This window comes from Anomalospiza imberbis, chromosome 15 (genome assembly GCF_031753505.1).
Source record: "Anomalospiza imberbis isolate Cuckoo-Finch-1a 21T00152 chromosome 15, ASM3175350v1, whole genome shotgun sequence".
Classification (NCBI taxonomy): Eukaryota; Metazoa; Chordata; class Aves; order Passeriformes; family Viduidae; genus Anomalospiza; species Anomalospiza imberbis.
In genome coordinates, this window is record NC_089695.1 from 15,292,941 (window position 1) to 15,319,969 (window position 27,029).

The 27,029-nt window shown below is 52.6% G+C and overlaps 2 protein-coding genes across 8 annotated transcripts in view; both read right to left on the reverse strand.

Annotated features, from left to right (window-relative positions):
- Positions 1 to 42: 42 nt before the first annotated feature.
- On the reverse strand, positions 43 to 5,455 carry HK3 (hexokinase 3). 2 transcript variants are annotated; one of them, XM_068206067.1, is made up of 19 exons: positions 5,352 to 5,455; positions 5,072 to 5,224; positions 4,901 to 4,952; positions 4,665 to 4,827; positions 4,199 to 4,347; positions 3,893 to 4,042; positions 3,488 to 3,779; positions 3,226 to 3,409; positions 2,901 to 3,056; positions 2,548 to 2,781; positions 2,155 to 2,459; positions 1,938 to 2,077; positions 1,675 to 1,794; positions 1,495 to 1,590; positions 1,273 to 1,372; positions 967 to 1,150; positions 738 to 893; positions 336 to 569; positions 43 to 215 (listed from the first exon to the last, which is right to left on the reverse strand). In XM_068206067.1, exons 1-19 carry the CDS (start codon positions 5,453 to 5,455, stop codon positions 74 to 76), a joined length of 3,114 nt encoding a protein of 1,037 aa, XP_068062168.1. In that variant the 3' UTR covers positions 43 to 73. The 2 variants fall into 2 exon arrangements, with proteins under 2 accessions (XP_068062168.1, XP_068062169.1); XM_068206068.1 differs by lacking the exons at positions 3,226 to 3,409; positions 3,893 to 4,042; positions 4,199 to 4,347; ... (2 more) ...; positions 5,072 to 5,224; positions 5,352 to 5,455 and having other exon boundaries at positions 3,488 to 3,592.
- A 1,593-nt stretch (positions 5,456 to 7,048) lies between these two features.
- UIMC1 (ubiquitin interaction motif containing 1) overlaps positions 7,049 to 27,029 on the reverse strand; it is a 39,849-nt gene continuing 19,868 nt past the window's right edge. For 3 of the 6 annotated variants that reach the window (XM_068206074.1, XM_068206073.1, XM_068206075.1), the window contains exons 6-13: positions 23,910 to 23,974; positions 21,339 to 21,427; positions 20,348 to 20,427; positions 16,958 to 17,126; positions 11,438 to 11,516; positions 9,801 to 9,921; positions 7,986 to 8,049; positions 7,049 to 7,537 (exon numbers count right to left, since the gene is read on the reverse strand). In XM_068206074.1, the coding sequence (XP_068062175.1) occupies positions 7,284 to 7,537; positions 7,986 to 8,049; positions 9,801 to 9,921; positions 11,438 to 11,516; positions 16,958 to 17,126; positions 20,348 to 20,427; positions 21,339 to 21,427; positions 23,910 to 23,974 (921 nt within the window). In that variant the 3' untranslated portion in view covers positions 7,049 to 7,283. Of the gene's footprint in view, positions 7,538 to 7,985; positions 8,050 to 9,800; positions 9,922 to 11,429; positions 11,517 to 16,957; positions 17,127 to 20,347; positions 20,428 to 21,338; positions 21,428 to 23,909; positions 23,975 to 27,029 lie in introns of those variants that run through there. The other 3 variants (XM_068206076.1, XM_068206077.1, XM_068206078.1) reach the window with 3 other exon arrangements.

The following is a 27,029-nucleotide window of genomic DNA, read 5'->3' on the forward strand; positions in this document are numbered from 1 at the left end:
GCGCTGCCCCACGCCCCTCATGATCCCCCCAGAAGTTGGAGGTGCAGACCAAAGAGCTTTATTGGAGTGGTGGCTATTCCATGGCGTTGGCAGCGCGATTGGCCACAGCTGCCACGAGCGCGGCCCCTTTCCCCGACCCGTCCTCTGAGAGCAGGAAGGACACATTGCAGTTGGGTGCCAGGTCCTTCAGTGTCTTCTGGAGGTTGTTGGAGAAGCTAGGCAGGACAGAAGGGGAGGGTGAGGACTGCTGCTCCCACCCTATGCACACCGTGCCTCCCACCACAGACCCCTTCATAGGGCAAGGATGCCCCATGAGTGCCTGCCATCCCACTCACCATGGGTGCAGCTTGTACAAGGTGCCATCCACCCCAACAGTGACAGACAGTTCATCCAGGCCCCGGTTCTCCCGCATCTTCTCCACCACAGCAGCCAAGCCAGCAGCACAGAGCTGGGCCGCGCGCAGGGACACGGTCTGGCACACCTCCCGCATCAGCACGCTGTCCTCGAAGGTGGCATCGAGCTCCAGTTCGTTCAGGATGGCCCGTATCTGCCGCAGGGCCAGTCCATTGCTGCTCCGGACCAGTGCCACTGTTAGCAGCAGAGTCCCCAACCCCATCACTGTCCCCATCCCTTAAGCATCACCCTGTCTATGCCACATCAGTGTAACCTGGCTCCTCTCCTGGTGTTCTGATACCCCCACCCTGGATTCAGGGAACCCAAGGGAGCCCAATACTCACAGCTCGATCATAGAGAGGAACTTGGTCTTGAAGATGTCCTTGGTCTGGAGTTTGAGGCAGGGTTTGCCTTGGAACAAGAGCTCTTTCTCTGTCATTACCATCAGGATCTGACGCACAATCTCGCCCAGGTACATGCCGCTGATGAGCTTCTCAAACCTATCCAAGGCACAGCCTGAGCTAGGCACAGCCACCCGCTCCCAGCCCCCTCTGCCCCAGGGCCCTCACCTACCTCTGCTTGCCCGGGTTGATGGTGCTTTCGTCCACCACCTTGTCAAAGTGGGTGAGGAGATGGTCTAGGCAGCCGTTGTCCCCAAAGGCTCCCCACTCCATGTTGATGCACATGCGGCCCTGGTCCCCCTCCACAGTGCCCACGTTCCTCATCTCCTCCATGTAACAGGCATTGGTCCCGGTCCCTGCAGGCCCCATGCTGGTGTCATCCCCATCACAGTTCTGGCAGAGGCATGTGGCCATGCCACGTGGGGTAGAGGGGTGATGAGGAGACGGGGGACCTCCTGGATGCAGAGGTGCTCCTCACCCACAATGAGGCCGATTTCACATTTGGGGTCATCATAACCACAGGCCATCATGGTTCCCACCGTGTCGTTGACCAGAGCCACCACCTGCATCCCTAAGTGCTGCCAAATAGGAGATGGGGACACGTGGTCTAGTGGCACCCAGACAGCTCCTGGGGCTGACACTGCCTGGATGCAAGTCCCCCTACCCTGGGGACAGGGACAGGCCACCAGACATTCCCTACCCGTTTGCGCTTGGCAGCATCCCGCAGCAGCTGGACAACGTCCTGTCCCACGCAGCCTGAGGCACTGAAGCCTTTGGTCCAGGTCAGCAGCAATGCCTGCAAGAGTGGCAGATCAGGGGCCAGGGCAGCACACATCCTGAGGTCCTTCCCACCATCCTGGTGCTGGAGTCACCCCCTCACCTTATCCAGGCCCACTTGCTGGCAGGGGAAGGAGAAGGTGAAGCCGAGAGGCATCATCTGTGTCACCAGGTTCTGCTTCATCTGGAAGTCTATGATGCAGTCCATGATGTGGTCAAAGAGCTGTGGATAGTGGCCATTGTCAGCATGGCCTAGGCTGGGGCAATGCTGGGGGGTCTCTCCCAGCCCCATCATGGCCCCATGGAGAGCAAGTAGGGAGGCAATGCCCACACCCTCGCCCACTGGTCACAGGTCCTCAGCCTCACCTCCTCGCCAGTGCCCTGCATGATGGCAGCTGGGATGACGTAGATCTCGCTGGCCATGCTGATGCCCTCCTCTGTCACGCGAACCACCAGCACACGGAAATTGGTCCCCCCCAGGTCCAGCGCCAGGAAGTCACCTTGCTCTGCAGGGAGCCAGCACAGTGCATTAGCAGGGCCACAGCCTCCTCAGCACCCCATTGCCAGTGTCCCTGTCCCTTACCAGTGCCATCAGGTGTGTGAGAAACGTAAGTGGGCAGCATGCGGACAGAGGCAGTGGCATTGGTCTCCTTACACAGGCCGCGTTCCATCTCCTCCCTCATCAGTGCCTGCACTTTCTCCAGGTCATCGCGGCTGAGCCGTAGCGGGGCCAGCACCTCGTTCACTGCACGGCGCTGGGCTGCCAGGCGCAAAGCCACTGCTGTCACCATGGCCGCCCCCCGCCCAGAGCCATCTCTCGAGGGCAGGAGGGTGGCCATGCACTCAGGGGACAGTAGCCTTGACACACTCAGCAGGATCTCCTCAAACCTACCAAGGATGAAGAGGATAGCATGGGCTAGGTGTGAGGCATCCCACTGGGGTAGCACCCCACTGGGAGCCCTGTGTTCCTCATCACCTGGGGTAGCCCGTGAACAATTCTCCTTCCACCCCCACGTTGACCATCAGCGTCTCCAAATCCCGGGTCTGACACATGTAGCTGAGGATGGCAGCCAGCCCAGTGGCGTGGAGTGAGGCAGCACGCCCCATCACTGCCCGGCAGATCTGCTGCACCCGGCCGCAATCCCGCTCGCTTGGCTGCAGCCCCAGAACCTCCAGAATCCTCCTAACTTCAGTTATGCTGTCCTCATTGCTAGAAGACAGATCACAGCCTTGCAGCAACCTGCAGGTTCACCAGCCTGCAGCCAGGAACACCCATCCATCACGCCCCATCCTCCCACCCATAGCAGCTCCTGGTCCTCAGACACTCACTTGACGATCTCCAGAACATGCTGCATTGTGAATACTCCCTTCTCCTTCAGGACAGCAGCATTGGTCCCAGTGAAGATAGCTTTCTCAGCAGTCAGGGCAATCAGCGCGTGCCTGACAATCTCCCCTAGGTACAGGGTGCCCACCATCTTCTCAAACCTGCATGGGTTTGAGCCCACATGGGAGTCAGTCATGCCTCCCTAGCAGCAACCCTTGGCCCTTTAAGAGCACCCAGGAGCATTGCAGGGGAATGTGTGCTCCTGTTGGTGGAGCCTGACATGCTCAGGGATAGATGGGGAGCCTGTCCTTTCTGGGGGAGAAGGAGCACCTCTTCTCCCCAGGGTTGGAAGATTCCTCATCCACAGATTCATCATAGGGTGTGAAGACATCATTCAGGGTGCCGTCATCCCCAAAGCAGCCCCATTCAGTGTTGACACACATCCGCCCGCTGGTCTCGTCTGTTGTTTCCACCAGGTACGCCTCGGCCATGAAGCAGCAGTTGGAGCCCTTGTCTGCAGGAGCGATGGGGCTGAGCACCAGCACGGCCCCCCAGACCCACCACCATGGCACACACGGTGCCCAAGTCTCACCTGCAACCATGGCGACCTCACAGGCTCTCCCCTCCATGCTGCAGGTCATCATGGTGCCCACAGTGTCATTCATCAGGGCAACAACTTCCACACTGCACAGAGGGCCAGGAGTAGATTGAGAGGATTTCCTGCCCCTCCATGGGGACAGCCAAAAGCCACCCGTCTCATTGGCCTCCACCTCCTGCTTATCCTGCTTATCCTGCTTATTGATGGCTGACTGCAGCAGCTGCACCACGTCCTTCCCCACCACACCACTGCAGCTGAAGCCCTTGGACCAGAAGAGGAGTTCTGCCTGTGGAGAGCATGCGGCAGAGCCATTGACCTTTGGCACCAGAGGTGTACCACCACCTCTCCCCACTGCTGCTGTGCTGTGGTCACAGCCTGGGACAGGGCTCTCCCCCTCACCTTGTCCAGCTGCGTCTGCCGGCAGCTGAAGGGGAACACAAAGCCCAAGGGGAGGTGTAGCTCAGAGCCGTTGGTGTCAGAGCCGTTGGTGTCAGAGCTGATGGTCTCGGCCAGGAACTGGGACACGCATTGTGCAATGAAGTCAAAGAGCTGCAAAGTCATGACAGGGTAAGGGCTGCTCGCCTTGCTCAGTACCCAGGCTGTGGAAGGCAGCCTTGAGCTCCAACACCAGCCCGGAGCCCTGCCGAGCCTCCGTGATGCTGGGCAGCCCAGCACCAGCCACCCTTTGCCATGGCCTCCTCATACCGCTTCACCCTCGCCCTGCATGATGCCCTCTGGCATGTCAAAGATCTTGTACATCATTTGGGGGCTCATGTTTCCATCTCCATAGAGGGTCACCAACAGGGTCCGAACCTGGTTCTGGCACAGCTCCACCACCAGAAAGTTGCCCTTCTCTATGGGGGAAAAAAGGCAGCGTCAGGCAAAGACCTTCCTTGTGGCAGATCTCCCAAAATCTGCTCCTTGTCCTGTTCCAGGGACAGTCACTCACCCATGGGGGAAACTCCTGAGAGCCTGAGACTCTCAGAGGGGCCAAGGGAACAAGCTTCTGGCTACTGCCCCTTCACTGGGGAGTGGCAGAGGAGAAGCTTATGGACCTCATAACTAATCCAAGAGTGCTTTATCTCTCCCCAGCACCCCCAGGGTCAACTCCAGTGAGGTGTGCAGGGTTGCCAGCAGCAGAACATTTCATCCCCAGGCTGGGCTGCCTTACCAGTGCCGTTGGGAGTGGAGCAGATGTAGGTGGGCAGCATCCGCACTTTGGCCTGTGCATGTGTCTGGCGGCTCAGCCCCTTGCACATGTCCTGCATCATGTGGCCCTTCATAACATGCAGCCTCTCCAGTGGGATGCTGAGCGATCGCAGGGCTCGTTGTATCTGGGGATGGTGCATTAGGGCAGAGGTGCAGAGGCTAAAGGCAGGGAATGACTGGAGCAGGGATGAGCCTTACCGGTGTGGTGTGGGAACTATCACGGCGATGATTCAGATTGTTCCCTAAGAACCTGCATGGAGGGAGGCGGCATGTCACCCACTGAGCTCTGGCCTGCAGGACAGGAGAAATGCCTGCCCTTGCCCAGGCACACAGTGGGGCTGGGGGCCCTGTACCCAGCTCTGCTCCCACCTGCTGTCTACCTCCATGCTCCATGAGGGGTCCATACTTTCGTCCCTGTGCAGTATCTTCACACTGCCTCTGCGGTTGTGGAGGAGGCAGCTCTGCCCCATCACGGTCATAGGGCCGAGCATGGGGGCGGCGGAAGGAGAGGGTCCCCACAACCTGCAAGAGGCCAGAGGCTGATGTCTCCCCCCTGCAACAGCCTGAGGGATCCGGGGAACCTGCGCGGCCCCATCCCCGGCCCCACAGCGGTCTCCGCAGGGCAGGAGCCGCTCACCGGTCCACGTACCGGCTGTCCTGCTCCTGCGCGCCCAGACTTTGCCTTTGGTCTGCTCTGTCTGCCCCGCCGAACCGGCCATTCTGGGACCTGGGCTGGGTGCTGCGACTGCCCATGGCGGCGGGGCAGGGGCCGGTGTGTGGGGCCGGTGTGCGGGCCGGTGTGCGGGGCCGGTGTTCGGGGCCGGTGTGTGGGGCCGGTGTGCGGGCCGGTGTGCGGGGCCGGTGTTCGGGGCCGGTGTGCGGGCCGGTGTGTGGGGCCGGTGTGCGGGGCCGGTGTGCGGGGCCGGTGTGCGGGGCCGGTCTGCGGGCCGGTGTGCGGGACCGGTGTGCGGGGCCGGTGTGCGGGGCCGGTGTGCGGGGCCGGTGTGCGGGACCGGTGTGCGGGGCCGGTCTGCGGGACCGGTGTGCGGGGCCGGTGTGCGGGGCCGGTCTGCGGGCCGGTGTGCGGGGCCGGTGTGCGGGGCCGGTGTTCGGGGCCGGTGTGCGGGGCCGGTGTGCGGGGCCGGTCTGCGGGCCGGTGTGCGGGGCCGGTGGTGTGTGGGGCCGGTGTGTGGGGCCGGTGTTCGGGGCCGGTGTGCGGGGCCGGTGTGCGGGGCCGGTCTGCGGGCCGGTGTGCGGGCCGGTGTGCGGGGCCGGTGGTGTGTGGGGCCGGTGTGCGGGGCCGGTGGTGTGTGGGGCCGGTGTGTGGGGCCGGTGTTCGGGGCCGGTGTGTGGGGCCGGTCTGCGGGCCGGTGTGCGGGGCCGGTGGTGTGTGGGGCCGGTGTGTGGGGCCGGTGTTCGGGGCCGGTGTGCGGGGCCGGTGTTCGGGGCCGGTGTGTGGGGCCGGTGTGTGGGGCCGGTGTGCGGGCCGGTGTGCGGGGCCGGTGGTGTGTGGGGCCGGTGTGTGGGGCCGGTGTTCGGGGCCGGTGTTCGGGGCCGGTGTTCGGGGCCGGTGTGCGGGGCCGGTGTGTGGGGCCGGTGTGCGGGCCGGTCTGCGGGGCCGGTGGTGTGTGGGGCCGGTGTGCGGGCCGGTTTGTGGGGCCGGTGGTGTGCGGGGCCGGTGTGTGGGGCCGTTGCCGCCGCCGTTGCCGCCGTCCCCCTGGCAACAGCCGCGCCCCGCGCCGCCATTGGTCGCCCCGCCGCGAGCCGGCCCCGCCGCGGCCAATGAGCGGCGCCACCGCGGGCCCCACCCGCGGGAGGGGCCGCTCCCCGCTCCCCGCTCCGCGCTCCCGGCCGGCGGCAGCGCGGCTTAAGCCCGGGCTTTAATGAGCTCCGCAGCGGCTCGTCCCGTTAATGAGGCATGGGTCGCCCTCCTTCGTTCCCCGTGAGGGGATCTTGGAGCAGATCCCTCCAAGGCTCGGTGCGAGGCAGGCAAAGCCCCGCTGCCCCGGGGAGCGGGCGTACGGCCGAGGCGCCTGGGGACAGGGAAAGCCACCAAGGACACGGGGACACCGCGGCCGTGGCTCCTCCGGTCCTAGCATCCGCTGACTGCGGCTGTCAGCTGGCACCAAGGTGCCCTCTGCCAGTCCCGGCTGGGAATGTTAGTGCTGTGCTGCTGCACAGAGCACAGGCCACTGCAGCCCTGTGCCCTGAGCCCCCCCACCAACCCCAGCTCCAGGAGAGGCCCGGGGAAGCGTGGTTTGGGACCCACCGTCTGCTGCTCCCCCTCTCCTCCCACAGGTGCCCTCCCCTTCTCCAGAGAAAGCCAGCACAGCTCTGCCGTGGTGCTGCAGTTCCATAAAAACATACATAAATATATTTCCATTTCTGTAAGAGAGAGCAAAGCTGCACAGGCACCTATAAAACACACAGTCACTTCACCCAGCGCTCCCAGCACAGGTCATATAAAACATATAAAAGGGGAGCAGGAGACAAAGGCTGCAGGTGAAGCAGGGGTACAGTGCCAAGAAGACCCTCGCTGGGACACAGGGGGCTGCTGGGGGTCCCTGCAGCATTGCCACCCTCAGAACTTGTGCCTTCTCCGGCGGCAGCCTTTGGGCCGTTGCTGGCTGCCTGCATGGAGAGCCACGGGCAGATCTGAGTCCACCACACCATCCATGGCTTCCAAGGAGATGTCGGGTTTCGCAGGGGACACGTGGAAAGGAAGGTGCTGAAGGGAGATGGGGCTGTCTGCCGACGGCTCCCCGTCAGCGGCTGAGAGTGTGGGAGAGGACTGCTGGTCTCCTAATCCAGTGAGGGGAGTCCCCGCGTCAGCACCTGCAACAAAAGCACACATCAGCCCTCCTGTGTGAGCCACGGGTGCTGCCAAGAGCACCTCTCCCCCCGCTTTTCCTCCCATCCTTGGACCCATGGAGGGAAGCACTGGTGCGTAGACAGGGACAGCAGAAGCCTCCCACATCCCCCAGTAAGGTGGACATGTCTTAGTGCAATGGTTCAGAGTACACCCCGATTCCTGCAAGGGCTCTGTGCTCTGGTGTGGGTCCAGTGGGCGCACATCCAGTGGGTACTGGCAGGAATGCGTGCAGCCAGCTGGGGAATGCTGACAGCCAGCTAAGCCCACAGCCTCCTGCTCTGCTCAGAAAGAACAGACCCTTCCAAGGGGAATTTACTCTCCCAGAACAACCCAGGCTGAGCCAGGACCAAAAGGGAAGAGCTGGGAAAGAGCAGCCCTGACCCGGCCAGATTGGCATAGAAAGTTTTCCACCTTCAGACTTGCTCTCCGAGAGCTCCAGCATCCTGAGGAGTCCTCTTTCCTGCCTTCCAGTGTCCTGCCAAGGAGAGGAGAACCACCATCACAGCACTGCCACGAGGGAACCCCTTAGCCACGATGGCCTCGTGGGCACTTGTTCCCCCAGCCCTCAGGGTCAGGCTGGGGACAAGAGGGACTGCTGATTATCCAGGGCCTCCAGCCACCTGTGGGGAGGGCACTGTTCTGTGCCCAGCCCAAGTAGTGCTCAAGCAGAGGCAGCAGAGAGCAGGTAATCAAGCAGAACCTGGTAAAGAAGGAGGCCAGGGTACAGGATGCCAGCCTCAAGCCCAGCCAGCAAGCACAGGGCTGTGATAAATGGGGGCATCAGGGGCTCTGACACAGCTGGAACACATCTCCCAGCACTGCATGTCCAAGGGCAGACTCGTCCCACTCTGTCCAAGGGTATTGGTGCTTGGTGCTGGAGGGAAGGGCCTTCAGGGCACTGCCAGGCAAGGAACACACCTTGTGCCCTCTCTCTGCCCCTGGGAAGATGCAGCCATGCTGCTCACATGCTAGGGGAAGATCACTTGGCCTGGCTGCTTTGAGCCTCACTGGCCCAGCAAAGTCCCCTCTCCCCCAGAACTGCTCTGGAAGGCACAGGCATCCTGGCTGTGGCAATGGAGCTGCAAATCACCCCAAAATGGGCCATTGCAAGAAACTGCAAGCCCAATTGTGCCATTAGGAAGCTTTGCAATGGCCCAGCCAATGCCCAAGCTTCCCCAGTGAGCTGCCACCCCAGCAAACGACAGGGCCAGAGGTAACAGAGCCTTGCTGAGCCTTCCCAAAGAGCCCCCCGGCTTCAGCATCTTTCCCCCACACCCTGTGCCTGCTTGCAGGACCCACACACCAGCCAGCTGTGGGGCACAGGGACAGAATCAAAGAGCCCCCACAGAGCTGGTCACATGCAGGAGCAGCTATGCCCTGCAGTACTCCGAACCACACAGTGCTTGGCTGAATCCCAGCCAAAATCATCAACCAGAAATCTCATCATTTGCATCTGAATCCCTAAAGGGCTGAGGTCTGTGATGGATTTAAGGGATTATACAAAACTAAGACATCATGTTGCATCTTCATGCCATGAATCACATTTCTGAGCGCAGGCAAAGCTGCAGCACGAGGGTTTTGCCTGCAGGAGCCAGCAGGAAGGCCTGGAAGGAGACCCTCTGTGCTCCCCTGGGACTGCCACGAGCAGGAAAAAGCGCGGTGGGGGCTAACACCTGGTGAGTGACTGTGAGCCAGCTGCCACCCACGCTCCTGCCTCCCACCTCCTCTAGCAAGGCACGTTCCCCACACCCAGCACACCTCCAGCACACTCACTCCCCCACAATTCTCCTGGGATGCTGCTGTTCACCCCCAGCACTGAGCGATTTCCCCTGCTCTGGCTCTAAAGCCTTCCCCATGGGAATGGCCTTGTGGATACCCAGATAGGTTTGTCATCCTGACGCTGGCCTCCACTCCATCGACATCCAGCTGAGGAAGGCTGCAGGACTGAGGCGTGCTGGCTGGCAGCAGGACAGCCCTGGCTGCCTGCCCACTGGAGAGGCTGCTGGCAGCTCTGCTGGATTAGCTCACCCCTGGGACCCGTCGGTGCTCTCACAGACCGGCGTGGGAAGGAGGGCAGTGAGTTCTCTGTCCACAGTGGCCCACAGGGACAGGCAATCCTACATCAGGTCAGCTCATCCCTGCCAACCAGGGAAACAGCTCCTGCTGCCAACCCAGCCCCACACCCAGCGCAAAGCAAAGGGGATGGTGTGCAGGGTCGCCCCTCACCTTGGCTCTTCGCAGCCTCCTCGTTCCCTGAGCTTGCCTAGCAGCCTGAAGGCAGCTGTCCACGTGCCTCTGATACTGCAGCAGTGGCACCAGTGACTTACAGAGGTAGCACTTCTCACACCTGCCAGGCAGCAAAGGACAGAGCACTGCATTAGGATTCACCCTGCACCGGGCTCCCAGACACCGGTGGTGACTCTCCTCCTCCAGGCCATGCCGTGGAGAAAACGTGTCACCAAGTCCAGTCTTGCTCAGTGGGGTCAGGCCAGCACCAATTGCAAAGACTGAGTGATTATCAGTTTTCCCTGCCTGTTCCTCTGGATCCTGCTGCTGCAGCAGTGGGACAGTAATCAAAGCTGCTCATCTAACTATCTCAAACACCACTGATTTTTCCCCAGACATAAAGCACCCTGTCAAAATCTACAGAAATGAAGTGCAAGGGCTTTGCAAAGGGGAGTTAAATTCTGCCTGAAAAGTAAACCAAGTGTGTTAAATCAGAGAGACATTTTACCAGGGCTGGATGAACTTGTCTGACTAGTAAATCAAGCCTTTCTCTGCACTGTCTCCATTTTACATCATGCCATGCAGAGAGAGGAATTGCAGAGCACATGCTCCTGCTGGGGGGGTTGCCTCAGCCTGTTCCTCAAACCCCCTCGTCTGGGTGGAAGATGCTCAGGCTCACGCAGGACAACTGACTGTTCTTGGGAAGAAGATTATTCTGGGTGAAAGGAGATGAAGGTCAGGCATAGATTTGCACAGCTACACTCACTTCCACACCAGCTCTCAGCAGGGACTGAACCCTGCAGAAAAGGACACTGCCTCTTCGGGAGGGAAGCTGCATTCAGGAATGGACTATCTCCAAGAAGAGACAAAGGCCCCAGGGACCAGCCCCAGCAACATTGTGTTCAGTTTGATAGTGGTACTCTCTGAGTGAAACACCCCAGGCTCTAAAATGCATATGGAGAGCCCCCATCGAGCAAAACTCTGCAGCACTTTTTCCTGTATTTTCTTTCCAGTCAGTACTGATTACCCAGATAATGTGTCTAAACAGAAGCTGTCCTCTCTATAATTAGCCTAATTCCATTAGTGATGTTGCCATCCACTGTTTGTAACAGCAAAATTGCTTCCATAGCAGGGATTTTACTGTCAGATCCTCTCTTATGATGCTTTGTGTGGGTGGCAGGAGGAGGGGCTGCATGGAGAGAGATTAAACAAAGCCACTGCTATTCTGAAAGTCTAATTTAATTAAGAATATCACTACAGGTGCCATGTTGACAGCCTCCATGTCCTGGCCTCTTCTTTTCCTGGGGTTACCAAGCTCAAACCTCCCATCAGAAACTGGCTGAGTTAGCACCATTTTAGCTACAGCTCTCCCCCAGCAGCCATGCGCCCCTGACCCGCCATGGATTGGGCTGAAAGGAAATCAGCGCAAAAATAAACAATCTGAGAACAGCAAATTCCTCTTGCTTTGGTTTAAATATAGCCAGCACTGCAACAAGAGGCACTGAGGAAAAGCAATTTCTTAGGGAAACACTGTTATAAGGCCAACGGCCAGCATTTGTACAGGAATAAAGACATCCATAGTCAAGCTAGTACAGAAGCACAGAAATAATCTTGGAGGAGCAGGCATACCTACTTACTTGTCAATGTCTGAGGATGGTAGGCTGCTTTTACCACTGGCAGCTTTATTTCTTGCCTCTCTCTGACGCCGGGTGAGCACTGGAGGAAAAACAGAAAGGGTTAACAAAAAGGGTTACTACCATCCACCCCAAACTACCCCTATATCATGCTCAAATGCACCAAGTTTCCATCACTTCCACTCAAAGCTGCAGCAGAAGTGATGGTAGAGGTGAGGAAACAATGGACTGGGACAAGCAGGGTTTTCTTTCCTGCAGAAGAGGTTGTCGAACAAGTGTCCTTTTTTCCTGGGGGGATACTGAAAAATTTACCTTTCCCAGACTGGGGAGCCAGCTGACCACTTCACACCTAATTTGCCAGAAACAGCTGGATTGACAGTCTGTAGTTTACAGGAATTTCAGAGCTGATGACAGCAGTGTGATAGCCTGAGAGCAGCGTTACCCAGCTGCTCTGGCAGCACAGCCCAGCTCCCTGCCAAACCAGGCTCCAGTGCCTGCTGCAGGGAGGGACAGTGCCAGCTGTGGGCTCAGGGAAATGCAGAGCAGAGGCAAGGGCTGTACAGAGGCACCAGATCTTTGACAGAGAGCCTGGCTGGGAAGGGACACAGCTCACACTGGAAGGAGAAGGTTACAACAATTAGCCCACACTCATCACTTTCCCACTGCCCATGTGAACCACAGTGATCCTTGCTGTCCCACTGTCCACAGACAGCCCTGGCAGACCCCTGGATGAAGATCTCTAGCAGGAGCAGTGCTGCTCTCCAGAAGCTCCAACACATGGGTAGCCAGTGAGATCCCAGCTGAGCAGCTGATGACGGGTCCAACCATTTCTGTTCTCCCAGCAAGCCCAAGGAGCCTTTCCCAACTGGCTCTGCAGGCATCTGCAGGGAGCACGTTGGAGTGTTGTCCCTTTCAGTTGAATTCCTCTCAGCGTATTCCTGTTGACATACCACCAGCAAAGATCCTCAGGGAACATTTCAGAGCTTAGCTTGCTTCACCAGGGACGTTCAAGACTCCAGCTCCAAAACAGATGTCACAGTAAGCGCGCTCAGGCACGCTGGCTAAGGGGACAATGCAGGGAGCTGTTTTACGGCTTGGTGATGCTGCTTCCCATACTCATGAGGACAAAAGTCTGACTCCAAGGTATAGGCACAACAAACTTGTTATTGTTAGCACATCATCTGTGATTAAGAAAGCAAACCACAACATTTTGTGCGGAACAAAGGGAATTCTTCTGAGTTTTAGCAAAACCCCATTTCTAGAATGTCGGGTAACCTCAATATCTATCCATAATGCAACACAGCCTTTCCTTTAGCAGCAATCACTGATCTGCAGCTACAACCAGCAATGTAATGTGAAGTGCTCAGGAGCTGTTGGGGCTGATGGGAGACAACCATGCTGAAAAAACAAGTTCAAGCCTTCCTGGGATGTGGGTATTGTCTCATAGGCGATGACTGATACCAACAGCTCATCATTCATAGGAACTTAAGCAAATGTCTCTTTTTAACATAGCCTGGCCCAGATCTGAAGTGGCAGCCTAACTAGGAAGACTGGTAACAGTGGCCACCCCCTAGGCCATCCAGCCTCCCAAGAACACAACCAACATGTGTGCTTGACAGCATGGTGAGAACTGCTCTCCAAATCAGTGTGCGCTCGTTAATATTCCTTAACAAGCCTCATGCACCAGCTCAGGTGTTAATCAGTTCTATTTTCTTCCAAAAGCAGTGAACACATCTGGCATAATGGGCCCATTAGAGATGTCTGGGACTAGCTCTGCAGCTGCCCAGGAGGAGACCCTCAGCTGCATTGCTGGAAGAAGCAGCAGAGGAGAGAGAACAGAGCCAGCTGGTGAGGCATAACCCCTGCCAAAACATGCTGGTTGCCCCCAAGAAGGGGGTTCAGAACACAGAAAAATACTTGCCACAGGCAAAATCCCCACCACAGAGCAGTGCTGACCTGCTTGTGTGACAGGAGCCTTGTAACTCTCCCATATGCAATGCTCTTTGCTGGGTCAGACATACTCCATGGCCCAAGAACAACCTTCTCCCTCACTCGGCATTTCTTCTGGTTGACAAGTAATTCTTGGCCTGTTTGGCTCCAGCATTCACCCTGGGGAAGAGCAGCAAACCCTGCCCAGTACGGCCTTGCTATCAGCACACTCAGCCCGGGCACCTCCTGGGGCTGCCAGGTTTGGCTGGCACGTGGAGCTGCAAGGTCAGAGCCACTGAGCACCTTCCTGCTCAGCCCACCTGCGGTCCGATCCACCAGCTCCCTGTGCTCACTACCAGCTGTGCCACTTCCCTGCAGGATCTATTAGTGTCTGGCTCATGGCATCTTGTCCCTTCTCAGAAGCCACGCAGTTTTCCTCCGCACACATTTCATTACTCTTTCTGCTGTATCAGTGCCACTTCTACTGCTGTCAAGAGCTTTTTAACAGCACCAGTGCTGCTGCTGAAGACTGACAGCTGCACCAAGACTGCATTTGAGCCTTTGGGAGGAAGGGATATACCAAATCCTCCTTTTCCTGGGCTCACTTGGGAACTGAGAATGCCGGATGGATGTAGATGAAGGGTGAGAGGCATCGAGTATGTCACAAAGCCCAAGAGTATTTGCTGTACTCAGCTGCAGCCAAGATTCGCTTTCAGACCGAGACCAGCAGATCCCTGCATTGGCAGGAGCAGTGGGTGGTGGAAGTGGTGACTCCAGCAGAGCCCTCTCACACAAGTGAGCCCCTTCAGTTGAGTGCCTGAAGAAAGAGGGAGCTGGCACAGAAATTCCACAGCTCCACTCATTCACTTGGAATTAACACCAGTCACTGAGCTGGAAACCCAGGGCCTCATCCCTCCCCAGCCTGGTACAGCGGCTAACACAACATCAGGCTCTTCTTTTTTATTTACTCAGATCACAGGAAAGTGGAAATTCATTATAAGATTTTCATGCTGCCCAGGTATGTGGTGGTCTGGGCATCCAGCCAGGTTGACCATGTACGTAGGGGAAGCAACTGTAGCTCATCTTGCCCAGCTGCTCATTTGAAAACCTGCCCTTAGATGTCAGCCAGACTGAGCTGGCCTCCTAAGACCTAGGACTGAGAGATTTTGGTGCATGATTATAAGAAAGAAGAAGAGAAGTAAAACCAGCAAGAACTCATCCCTTTGTAGTATTAAAATGAAAATCACTGACAGCTATAGTTTGCAGGACTGCAATTCCAGAGACATCAGGAGTAAGTCTAATTAATAAATCTGAAGACAGACTAAGAACCCCTGATCCAGTGCACCAAAGGAAAACTGAAGCCATCTTTTCTTAATAGATCAGGGCATGGCTTAGAGGGCAGAACTTTGACTTCCTCTCACACAAGGCTGTTGCTGTGCTCCCAAGGAAGCCAGCAGCCAGCCAAGAGCACACAGTGCTGCAGCAGTAGAGAACAGCTTCTGGACCCACACAGGAGCTGGCATTTGCTTCAGAAGACAATTCTCTCACATGTTTTTCTCCCCATGCATTAGCTTTACCTGTGGATGTTGTGCTAGTGGTGGATGCCAAGGTAACAGCCCTGGAAACAGAGTCCTTTTGTACCTGCACAGCTGTGCCAGGCTACTGTCTGGCCTCTGCTCAGAGCTGAACAGCATCTCTGCCTATTCAACCCAAATCTCACTGATTAGCCCAGCAGCTGAGAGCCCCTTGGGTGACAGTTGCCTTCTAACAGATGTTGGAGGCTGGCCCTGAGGTGCCCCACAAGCCAGAGCCTCACAGGCAGGCAGGATTCTGCCCAAGACCGAGAAGCCCATGGTCTGCAAAGAGTCTGGGTGCAAACAACACAGGTGTCTCATACTGTTATGGCTAATAGAGCCTGGTCTCTACAGGGAAAATACTAGAATAACTGGCAATAGAAAACTCAAATTACTGTGATTTTGTCCCAGACCCATTGCTCTACTTACAGCCATTATTACAGAGCAAAATTCCTTTTATTCCAGGCTGGTTTCCTTACAGGGGGATTGTTCTGAACAAGCCAGAACAGCAGAGTAGCAATTCCAAAATAACTACCCTTACAAACATCCCCAAGGAGACTAGCCTGGAAGCAGAATGGAGAGGCCAGCCTTGAACTCTGTCCTGCTGAAAGCCAACGCCAAAGAAAAGAACAAATTCCCTTGCTCTGCTAAAGACTTCAAAGCCTTTTCCTGATCACAGTCGGAATTTCCCAGGATCAATGGACACACTCACAGTCCAGCCACACCAGGGACCAGAATACCACAAGGCCAAAGACATTCCTGCTAAAAGGCACACTAGAAATTCTGCTCCATTTTGTAACACAAATAAAACCTTTATCAGTCTTGAGGATGGGAGAGGAACTATGATAATTTGTGATTGCCTGAGCCAAATGCTTTGCATCAGTAGCTGGGTTGTGCCTGCAGAGAGAACCTTCCACCAAAATTAAGCACCAGCCAGTATCAGCCTTTACTCTGGCTCCTGTTATCTTGACAGGACCCATGTCATATCCCTAAAGATTTAGCATCACAGGAACTTTTTATTTTAAAAACTACATCAATTCTGCATTAAGATTACATGGTGAAACTCCCTCCTGCTAGAGGGATGCAGAAGTTACAGTTCTTGTACTAGCTATGATTTGCTCAAATTGCTCAAACATCACAGATTTAGGCTGCACTTAAAAAACCAGTATGTAACTGAAAATTATATATTCACAGCCTGAAAAGTTAATCTTATTACAAGCTACTACTTTGATATTACCTGACATTGTGCTAACACAGATTTTTACATTTCAAGCAGCAGCTAAAACATAACTTACTGAATATGTTGATAACCAACCAGTGTATTTGTTCACTTAAGCTCTACAAAGGTTGGCTATGGAAAACTGATATGAAAAAGACTACAAAGAGGATTAATATGGGCATTCTGACTGTGCTTCTATGCCTCACTCCTCACATGAAGGAGAAAAATCCACACTCCCAGACTCATAGTTATCATTTTGCAATTTTAGTGAAACAAGGGGGAAACTTTTCTGCAGTCCCTGCCACCTGAACAGGCCATTTTTGCACATAGAGATGTCAGACTTCATGCAGAGCACAGGCCATTCTTGTAGTAGTACAGAACATTTTCCCTTCTCAATAGCCCTGAAGGACGATTGCCCACATGGCTCAAGCCTTCCATTTTCTACCACTGCCACATTCTCTGCAGGTCCTCAACAAAGCACACAATAGACAAATCTCACAAGTACTGCTTGATGCATCCAGAACTAGATCCTGGGGTAATATTCAGGAGGTGAATAATGTGGTGAATTATTGTGTGAAGTCAATCAGAAATGATGTCTCTGTGCAGGAGGTGCTGGAAATACCAGAGCCTCCAATAACACTCTCCTGGGCAGCGTGGAGATGCAATAAGGCAGAGTGAACAAACCTCCCCGTACGCCAAATATCCTGAGAGAGACAAGACTGCAGCACCTGCCTGCCAAGTAACAACAGGGAAGGGGGGTGAGCACGAGGAGCAAACACGTGGAAGGAGCACTCGGCAGACCTGGAGCGTCCTCGGCAGGCTCCGGTCCCGCCGTGCCGTTGCAGTACATGGCGTGCACCTCGATCTCGTCAGCTGGGAAGCTGTGGTCACACAGCGGGCACGACACACGGGCAGCAGCTGGAGGACTGCACTCGGACACAGTCCTGCCAGCATCTTCATCCCCACCAACCTAAGGAAGAAGAAGAAAAATTAGCCAGACGGGGCTGTTTCTCTTACTTTGCTTAGGTGCAGAGCTCCATGCTCTCTGGTAGCTACTCACGCTCACACAGACTTAGATTTTCTTGATAAGTTTTACTCTTCCTTCATCACATAGTGCTCAGAAATAACACCACCGGCTGAACAAACTACGCTGCACTAATAACTAATTTTTCTTGCAAAGGCAACATGTCCTTCTGAATCATGGTGAAACTCCCTGCACAGCCATGCACACCGTTTAAGGCAAACATCACCTGCACTAAAGTGGAAAAACGGCAAAGCTTCCATTAATCAGGAAATCTCAGAAGCGAAACTGATGGAAAATTCATGGGGCAAAGCAAGAGTTCAACACCTGACTTGTGCTCATCAGTTTCTGGACATGATCCATGCTACACAGGCAGCATTGTCTGGGAACGCAGCTTCCCCCAGGATGAAAGGAGGCTGCTGTGGTGTTAGGAAGCCTGGAGAGATCACTGGAAGCTCCTCCTTTAGAGAGGAGGTGGCTGGAGCAGTCATGAGAGGGGACACCGATCAAGGAGAGAGGCAATACTATTAAAAATCTGTGTCACACAAAATTACTAGCAGAGGCTTTTCGCCAGGGCAGAATGTCACAGCTTGTGTACGTTCTCAGAGTGCCATTACCATTTACAGACACTCTCTTTTTGCATTGGTCATACAGCTGCAAAGGTGCTCCACTACCAACCCACAGAGATCCAGCCTGCTCCCTATGCCACTGACATTCCCAAATGCAGCAGACTGCAGCCATCTCACTCATAACTGCATCTCTGCCTAGTCAGGCTGGCTGTAAGATTTTTCCACATTAAGAAAAAACCTTCCCCTCCCCACGATGATTAAGAAAAGCTATTTAAATATTAACCATGTAGAGAAATCTATAGAAAAATAATATGGGAGAGGTTTCTGTTCTTAGAGTTAAGCTGTGACATGTGGACAGTGTGCAGCAAAACTGCTGTCTGCATCCCTCCAATAGTATCATTTCAGGGAAGCAGTAATTGGGGTCAGCCAAGATGCTCCGTGCCACTGGAGCGCTTTGCTGTATTACTCAGTTTATTACCTCCTTTCCCAAATGAGGATCTGATCCTGATTTTTATGTCCTAAAGGGAAGGAGGGTGCTTTGTTGACTCAGAGGAGCTATGACAAAAATTGCAGGACTGGGACTCAAACTGAGATTCCAACTCTCAAAACACATTTCGCCCCGACATCAGCTGAAAGGCTACGAAAGCAAGCCCCAGGAACATCCTTCATTCCCAGGGAGGCTCTCTGCCCTGAATTTCTGCAGAGGAGTTGCCACAAGAGTTCCTCCAGCCAAACACGGGCTGCTGAAGTACATCACTTACAGCATTAACACTTGTACCCCTCTCTCACATCTCAGTGTCATTACATCTTGTGAAGTCCTCACTGTGGGGCATCACACTGAAGAGCCATAAAATACAAGATGTGTCAAACTTGAATGATCAGATCAAACCTGCACTACACAGACAACACACATAAAAAATACGATGGGAAAAGCAGCAGGCACCGCTCCTTCTAGCTGCCTTTTTTAAAGCAATCTTAGGAGATCACCAATTCTGCACACCCTGCCCGCCTACATTCAGCAGTAAATTACTAATTTTAAATGGAAATGCAACATTCTGTAACAAAAGACTGCTTGTACAAAACCTTGCTGTAACAGTCTGGAAAACCTCAACTGCAGAACCAATCACCCCTGTCAGAGCCAGAGCCAGTTGCCTCTGCTTTTTAGCAGAGGAAATTGCCTACAAGACATAGTACTTGCAGCCAACAGCCAGCCAAGAGCAATGCTAGAGGCTGAGCTCAACAACAAGGCTCTTGTGTCCTGGCTCAGCATCTGCTAGGAACAAGTCATTCCCAGTGGTCTCTGCTTGGTTCCTGCAAACCACTGATGCCATGGTAGCTGTTTCTGCTGTTTTCCTGGAGGGCTGCAGCTCTGGTCTGGGACCTGCTGCCAACCATAATGATGTCAAACAATCCCTAGGAACCCACTCCCCACCACCTTGTGCCACCCAGGCAGATATGTGAGGCACAGGGCACCCTCTGCAATGCACAAGGGGACAGGGCAGTGTCCTGGCCACAGCCAAATGGGCCATGAATGTGCTTTGGTGGCCAGCCCAGGACCGCCTCTCTCCTTGCTGCAGTCCCTAATTGACTGAGCAGTGCTTGGAGATACCTGCAGAATGAAAGGCACACGAGAGCAGAAGATGGTTTATTAAGAGGCCTGTGAGAATGAGACTGGAACTGCAGACATGCTGTACAAGCTGCAAACCCCCAGAATGAGCTTTCCACAAATGAAGCCTCTTGTCAAGAGCTGTACGAATCTGTATTCATGTACCCTGCGCCAGAGGAGTACTTGGCAACCCCTTTGATATCGCTCTCTAAATTAATAGACAAAGGGAGTTTTATCAGAAGCAGGAACTGAAGTCAGATGTTGGTACAGTGACAGCTGCAAAGCAATTGCTGTGCAGGTGTGACAACACAGGGAAAGGGGCTGCACACAGCACACATCTGCAGCAAGAGGTAAAAGGATGGCCCTGCCACTGACTTACTATTGCTATTAACTATTACTGCAAAACGCAAGATTCCCAGGCTCAGGACACTCTGCTTGGCCTGAAAACCACCACCAGCTCTCAACATTTCATGCACATCTTTATACCAGTCTGATCTCTGGGTGAAGCTCTCCTCTTAGCCTCTTTGAGACGGTCTGTGGAGAGCAAACTGGAGTTCAGAGCACTGTAACAGGGAAAAGCAGGTGACAGCACAAGAGACTGAGGTTTACTTGGACTCCCCTCAGAGCTCCTGGGGTCCCTCTGCATTGCTGAGCATCACAGCTCGTACCCCTGAGCATGGGCAAGCAACAGCACTGCCACCCACGCTGATGGCATCCTCCAGCTCAGCAGCACTGGGATATAAAAGAACAGGCTGGAATTGATAACAGCTCTCCAGCTATAGGACTGAAAGGCTTCAGAAGCAGCTGCAAGCAGTCCCCAGCCAAAAGGGACTGGAGATACAAAGCAGTAGAGAAAAGCAAAGAGGGAACTGTTTGTGAGGATCCAAACAGCAGAAGTCCAAGCTTCCAGCTACCTAAAGGGAAATGCCAGCACAGCTCAGCTGAAGCGAGGTCTAAAGGTAGGATTGGAAACAGGACCCTTCAAGCTCTTTTACCTGCATAGGTGCACCTCTGCTTTCTGAACAGAGCTCTTCACTCTCCTCCTCAACAGCTTCCAGTGCGCTTGGCTGTGTCTCTGCAGAAAAGCATCTCCATGTCAGCACAGGTTTGCAGCCTCCAACTATCTCTTCACTTGTTGATGTAGCTTAGTCCTTAACGCTTTTTAAGAGTTTTCACAGTTTCAAGATATTCTTTAGACTTGCCACAAATGTTATCAGACAAAGTGCAACAACAGAGCCAGATGAGGGGTTAAAGTCACAGCATGGTAGTGTGAGGATAAAGGCACTGCAGCTGTGTAGCTTCATGGGGAGTGAGATTAGACACAGGGAAAGTGTGTGGGACACTTGCTGGGATGGAGACAAAGCAAGAATAGAGCTGCTCTCACATCATGACAAGCAGAGCTCCCATTCCATGGTCTGTCTCACAGTCACACCTCCTTTAGACCTCCACATCTTTGTTAGCAACAAAATATGCCTCCAAGCACCACCGTGACCTATCCTGCTACAGCTGTTCACGAAGAGGAGCAGCCTCTTCATTATTTTTCTCACTTAAAACCCAGGACCAGAAAATCTCAAACATGGTGGGAGAGACCAAGGAAGAAAAACTCCTTGGTCTCAAACATGTTTAATTAATGTAAGACAAAAATTATTTCAGCTCTCATGCTTTGCACATTGTCTTGACACTGAAAAATCTGAAAATATAATTGCATTGCAGACGCCTTGTTTTGAGTGATCCCTCCATGCCCAGTGCACATCCAGGAGTCTCGTCAGCAAGTCTCCAGCAATCCCTGCCACAGAACTGCCTTAGAAGAAATGGGTCCAAAACTAGAGGATCAAACTAAATTACCTGAATAATTTTAGCCTTGAAAAATGGAGATGGGAAAGAAAACTCGTTTTGTTCAAATAACTTGAAAATTCTCTTTTCTCTGAATTTCCTAAGCGTGTAACTTCCGGTACAAAATTCATAATAGTCTCAAGTGCCTCTTACCTGGGCAAACAGAGATCTCTTCTTCAGCAGAGTTTTCTGTGGCAGTATCTGGGCTCTTTTTACTGCCAAGTGGGGTCATTGTGGAGATGCTGTTCAGAACATAAATATAACATGAATCTCCAACCCAGTAGGAGAGAGGGCCACACCTGCCTTTCTCACACAGTTCAGAACAGCAGACAATGCCATAATTTCCAAGTGGTCAATACCTGACAGCCAGAAATGACCAGGATTAACAGCAAAATATGGGTCTAAAATGCCATCCTAAGCAAAAGCCCCAAAGGGAACATTTTTTTTTCTTCTAGAAAGGCAGAAAAGGTCATTATCTCTTGTCAAGGGAGCAAAAATACCTGCTCACAATTGTGGGACTCTCTGTGGGAGAAGATGTGGGAGTTGTGCAGGTACCAGCACTGTGCCTCTTTCTGGCTGGGGAAGGAGATCCTCACAGGGGAAAGAGAGACCTGCTTTATCCTGCATTATCCTCTCCCTCCTCACACTGCTCATTTCCTCCCTTATCCCTGTGCATGGCAGCCAGAAGCAGCACGGATGTGACACAAGGCATTTTCCCTGCAGCAAAGTCCTTACAGCATTAGTGCGGTGGTTCCTCGGAGCAGCACCCAGCACTGCTCCTCTCATTTTGACCTTCGGATTCCTCCTTCTTCTTTTTTTTTTTTTTTTTTTCTCCCACCTCACTGAACAGTGTCTTTCTGACACAGACAGGCATTGCTGAGTAAGTCTGGCACCCATGCTGACACACTCTGAGCCTTGCATGGCTCTCTGATTAGTCTGATCAAGTATGCAAGAACACACTTTAAAAACATGAATCCCCACACTGACAAACACAAGATTTATTAAGCTCAACCACAGGCCTTAGAGAAGAGAGAACAGCCACTGCTGATTTATGATAAATAAAAAATTCTGATAGGAAATCACAAGTGGCTTTTCTCTCTAAATAAAGCATCTCAAAGCATTTGTTATGAATCCAGGCTGAGCGTGTTTTACTCTGTGTCTAACATCAGGGCTCTCTTCAAAAGAACTCACACAAAACAACTTGCTATGACATTTATAAAATGGGCTAATCAATTTGAAGTCAAACCACATTTCTTGCTACACCAACTATCTCCTGGTAACAAAGCCTATAATCATTTATTAAAACCCCAGTCGTCCATGCTCTGTACAAAGAGTGGAACAAGCAGGGAGAGCTGCCCAGAGAAAGTAAAGCAATTTCTTCACAGGACTGGCACTTCCTGAACTGCTCCACTCCCTGCAGACAGCTCAGAGCCATGTGTTCCTATTAAGTGCTGCTGAGGCCAGCCAGTTGGGGTGCCTGAGCCATACCCAAGAGAGGCCTGTGCTGGCAAATTACCAGGAGCCAGATGGCAACACTTAATGTGCACAAAACTGCAAAGAGTGCAGCCATTTCTTGCCTTGCTGCTGATGTTCCAGCTGCTCGAGGAGGGGCCACCGCATCCAGGTGCATCCCACCCCGAAGCAGGCAGCCAGGAGCTCCTGGGCAACTTGGGGAATGTCCCAGACTAACCCCACCAAAGGAAAGAGGTTCCTCTCCTTTCATATCCTCCATATCCTGGGCTCTCAGGCCCTAAGCAGGCGGGAGGCCAGCGCTGCAGAGCACACACCTCACTGCCTCTACGCAAGCTCAGAGCTCAGCTGTCACAGGCTCATCAGCCTCAGCAGCAGCTGCAGGTTCTCCTGCTCCCCAAGGCAGGTTTTAAGCTTGTTAGAAAGGTGCAAGCAAGAGGGATTTTCATACTCTGCATATTGATATTAACAGCCAAATGCTGTTAGATCAGAGGAAAGTTGGCAGTTTTGTTGCAAAGCAGGTTTAAATTATAAAACCCAGCAAATTAAAAACATGACATTATCTGGCCTTTCTTTTAACTTGCTCCCTGAATCCTCTCCCATTTGTCCTTCTTCTCTATAGCCTGTGGAATTGCATCCCACAGGAAGGAGAGGGAAAAAAAAAGGAAAAGAGGAGTAGGCTTAAATCTGAAGAAAATCATGTTGACTTGCCCCACACCTGTCATCTGCTGAAGTGGCTTTTCTGGAGCACTGCACTCTATCTTTGGCTGATAGGCAGTGCCGTCTGGCTTCCTCCTCCCTGCTTTCCTCTTCAGCAGTAAGGCAAGAACATAAAAATACACACAGAAATCCAGTAAACCCTTCGCCGTGCTGCCTGTGCGCCTTCCCTGACAGACAAGTGATGGCATCGCTGTAACTCACCTCCAGCTCCCCATGGCTTTACTGCACCATGTCACAGGAGCTTCAGAGGGCAAGGAGCAACTCCTTCAACTTGTACAATAATGCACCTTGCACATCTTATACAGTAACAACAGCAACTGATCCCTTCTCCTCAGCTGTGCCCCACCTCTCCCATGCTGCTCCAAAGCCATCTCTTTCCAGGGATACTTAACAGCAGTGACTGCAGCCAGCCTTTCCAGCAAGCTTTGCAGCGAGCTGCGGTGGGACTGCACCCCAAAATACTCCAGGGAGAGTGGAAGAGCCCATATCACTAGAGAGAACTTGTGAACCCCACACTCTGAACACCCTACTCACCTCTGTGCAATTTGCATGAGTTCCCCATCTTCAGGCACATCCTCTGCAGGCAGTACCTGGGAGGGCTGGAAAGGAAAATTCTGCTGTTATATAAAACAAGGTGCACAGCTGACTGGGGTCTGCTGGGTCATTGGATTCTGTCCATGACATTGCACCCAGTCTGCTGTATATTTTTATCTAAAAATGGCTGAGTATCCATCCGGAACTAGTCAGCTTTTTCCCTCCATCCCTGCTTTTGGCAAGATACTCCCTGCAATAAAGCCTGGAAGTACTTTTTCTTACCTTGCTGCCTAGACATGTTCCTGGACAGTCTATGCCCATCCACTCCTTCCAACATTGCCATCATCTTCCACGCTCTCTGCCTGTTCTCGGCATCCACCTCATAGCTTTTCTCCACCTCCACCTGTGCTGAGCTTGAAACAACCCAAGGTTTTTAGTGTCCCCTGCACTCCCCCAAGTACCCTAACAGCCCTCACCTACTCCACTTTAAAACTTATTTTCTTGAGCCATAATGACCTCATTAATTGGTACAGCTGATGCCTGACCATGAGAAGCACTTTTCTGAAATTTCCTAAAGATAAAATCTGTTGCATTTTTCTTGCCTGGGAAATCAGCTGTCCCATCTAAGGAGGGGAACAGATTAACCTGCACAATCTACAGCTGGAAAATACGTCTGCATTTTATCCCATTTTTCATTTAGCTCTACGACTCCACTTATTCTTTCCTTTAAAATTTGCTCAAAAGCCTTATGCACTGCCGAGGTCAGGCTAACATGCCAGTCATTACCCAGATCCCTTTCTTCTTCTGCAGTGTACATGCTACACTTGCCATCCTCTAATCAGGTGGAATTACAACGGTTTATTAGCAGTCCTTGCAGTCAGGCCTACACTTTCTCATGCTAGGTCTCAAAGAAACCCAAGGAGTTTTCCTCCCCCTTCCTTGAGTCTATCAAACACTATGAGCTTGATTTCCACCAAAAGATTCAACTTTGATCAGCTCCACCCCTGGATATATACTTCCTCAGCAAGTTCCAAATCAAGGCCTCTCCTGTCAAATTTCCCTAACATAACTCCAACCCCCAAATATCCTGTTTTATCTACACTTTCTTTACTTCTTTGCAGCCTAACTCATCATTAACATAAAATACCACACCTCCTCTTTTATTTTTATTTGTCTTTGTCATGAATTGTGCATTTCTTAACAATGCCTCTGCCCTGGTCATGAACACTCATCTATGTTTCTGTTTTTCCTTGTACATCTGTTATAAAATATGGCACTAATTCAGGTCAGCAGACTCTAAATCTCCAGAATTTGATTTTTTCCCTTTGAATCTTTTAAACACCAAGAGTTCCCTAACCTTATCTGAAAGGCTCTGAAAAATTTGATTCTATTAGCACTGAAGTTTGTTAGTGCAGGTTCACAGGCTGTGAGATCTCCCGACAACCAGAATTTGCTCTGTGCAAACAAGCCCTGGCTGTGGGAGGCAGTGGCAGCAGTTGACTGCTGCCAGGGTGGAAGGTCTGTGCCATTCCAGGTGAGGGTTTCAGGGCAGGAGTACAGGCAGCCTCCCTCAAGTACATTATTTGCACCTTCATTTCACACATGGCATGAGGCCATGTCCTTTTTCAAGGACAGTTTTGAGTCCTCAGGGGTGGTTTCTACACTCAGCACAGCCTAAGATCTCCCACCAGCCCCACCAGCAGAGCAGCCCTGGTGGCACTGGGGGAGCCCCAGGGCAGCACAAGCAGCAAAGGGTCTCCAAGAGATGCAGCAAGGTGGAGACACGACAGCTCTGGGCCCCTCCTTTGTCACTGCCAGTGGAATTGTATTTGATAGAGGGAAAAAAATGGAGACAAGGCACAAGCAAACATCAAACATATCGATTTTGCAAGTAAATCACCTGCTCTGGCCTCAGTGTGCGACTGCACAGAGAGGCGAGAGAAAGGAGCTACCTCTCATGCTGGGTGTGATAAAGCAGATGAAAAGGCATTTAGAAAATATTTTCTCTCGTGTAAATAGAAGACTGGCAAATTTTGGGCTAGGGTTGAAATTGTAAAGTCTGTTCCCCCTCCCTTATATTTTCACCTTAAAAATATCAGAAAGGCTACATCTCTCAGCTATGGCTCCGAGACAGCTCCCATGGTCAAGAGGAGTAGGTTACAAGTTACCACTCAGCACCACTAAAATCTCTTTTCTCCCCAAGAATTAATTAGGTATTAGCATTAAACAGATACTATTTTAAAAAATGCCACACAATTTTCAGTACTGATTAAAAGTTCATGCCCTTCCCAACTGCTGTAGCTTCCCAAGGGCTTTAGAGTACACATCCACAGACCTCCAGTCACCCCAATCTTCCAGTATAATGACACCTTCATTTCCAGAGGAAAAGCTACAGAAAAAAAAAAAAGTGCAGTTTGCTTTAAAAACCTCTCAGGTCTTTTGTATCTATCCTAAGGAAATGAAAAAGGGCACAACTCAGTTCCTTTCCTCTGCAGATCACCTCTAAGGCTTGCTTAAATCTCCATCTGCTAAACCCGAGCCAAAGCACTGTCATGAAAAGTCACATTTCAGCACAGGCTGCTCTGCTCTTTTTCTGCAACCAGAAAATGCAGACATGACGTTTTTCCTAAGTGTTCAATATTACAAGACAGAATATAAATATCACAAAACAAGTTAAGTATCTTTCTAACACCAGGGTAAATGATCAAATACTCTTGAAAACAGGAACAACAGAGCCAAGGCTTCAGTCATAGAGAAGATAAAGTTATACAATGATCCGGGAGTGAAGTCATTATGAAAAATGAGGGTTGGAAAAGGCTGACACAAACCTAAAATACAGCAGTAATAAATACTTCATCTGACTAGCAATCTGTTTAAACTTAGCAGTGACAGAAAGCTGCCTTCCGCTCCAGCAGGAGAGCCCTGACAGAGACAGAGGCTGACACCTAGTGTCTAGCACGCCCGAGCCCGAGAGAAGGTGCCCAACACCAGGACAAGGACAGGGAGCACCACCATGGTGACAGATCACCAGGGCAGGCAGAAGATGCCTGTGACCAAACAAAGCCTCTCCCAGCCACGAGGGAGAAGAGCACGTCCAAGGCTGAAGCACTTATGGATGCA

Bases quoted from the DNA above. Each gene is read 5' to 3' on its own strand.
- HK3 (XM_068206067.1), bottom strand. From the start codon at position 5,455: ATGGGCAGTCGCAGCACCCAGCCCAGGTCCCAGAATGGCCGGTTCGGC. The intron at 1,591-1,674 runs GTGAGGGGGTGA...CCACTCTTGCAG, and splicing joins AGCAAGTGGGCCTGGATAAG to GCATTGCTGCTGACCTGGAC. The intron at 894-966 runs GTAGGTGAGGGC...TGCCTTGGATAG, and splicing joins ATCAACCCGGGCAAGCAGAG to GTTTGAGAAGCTCATCAGCG.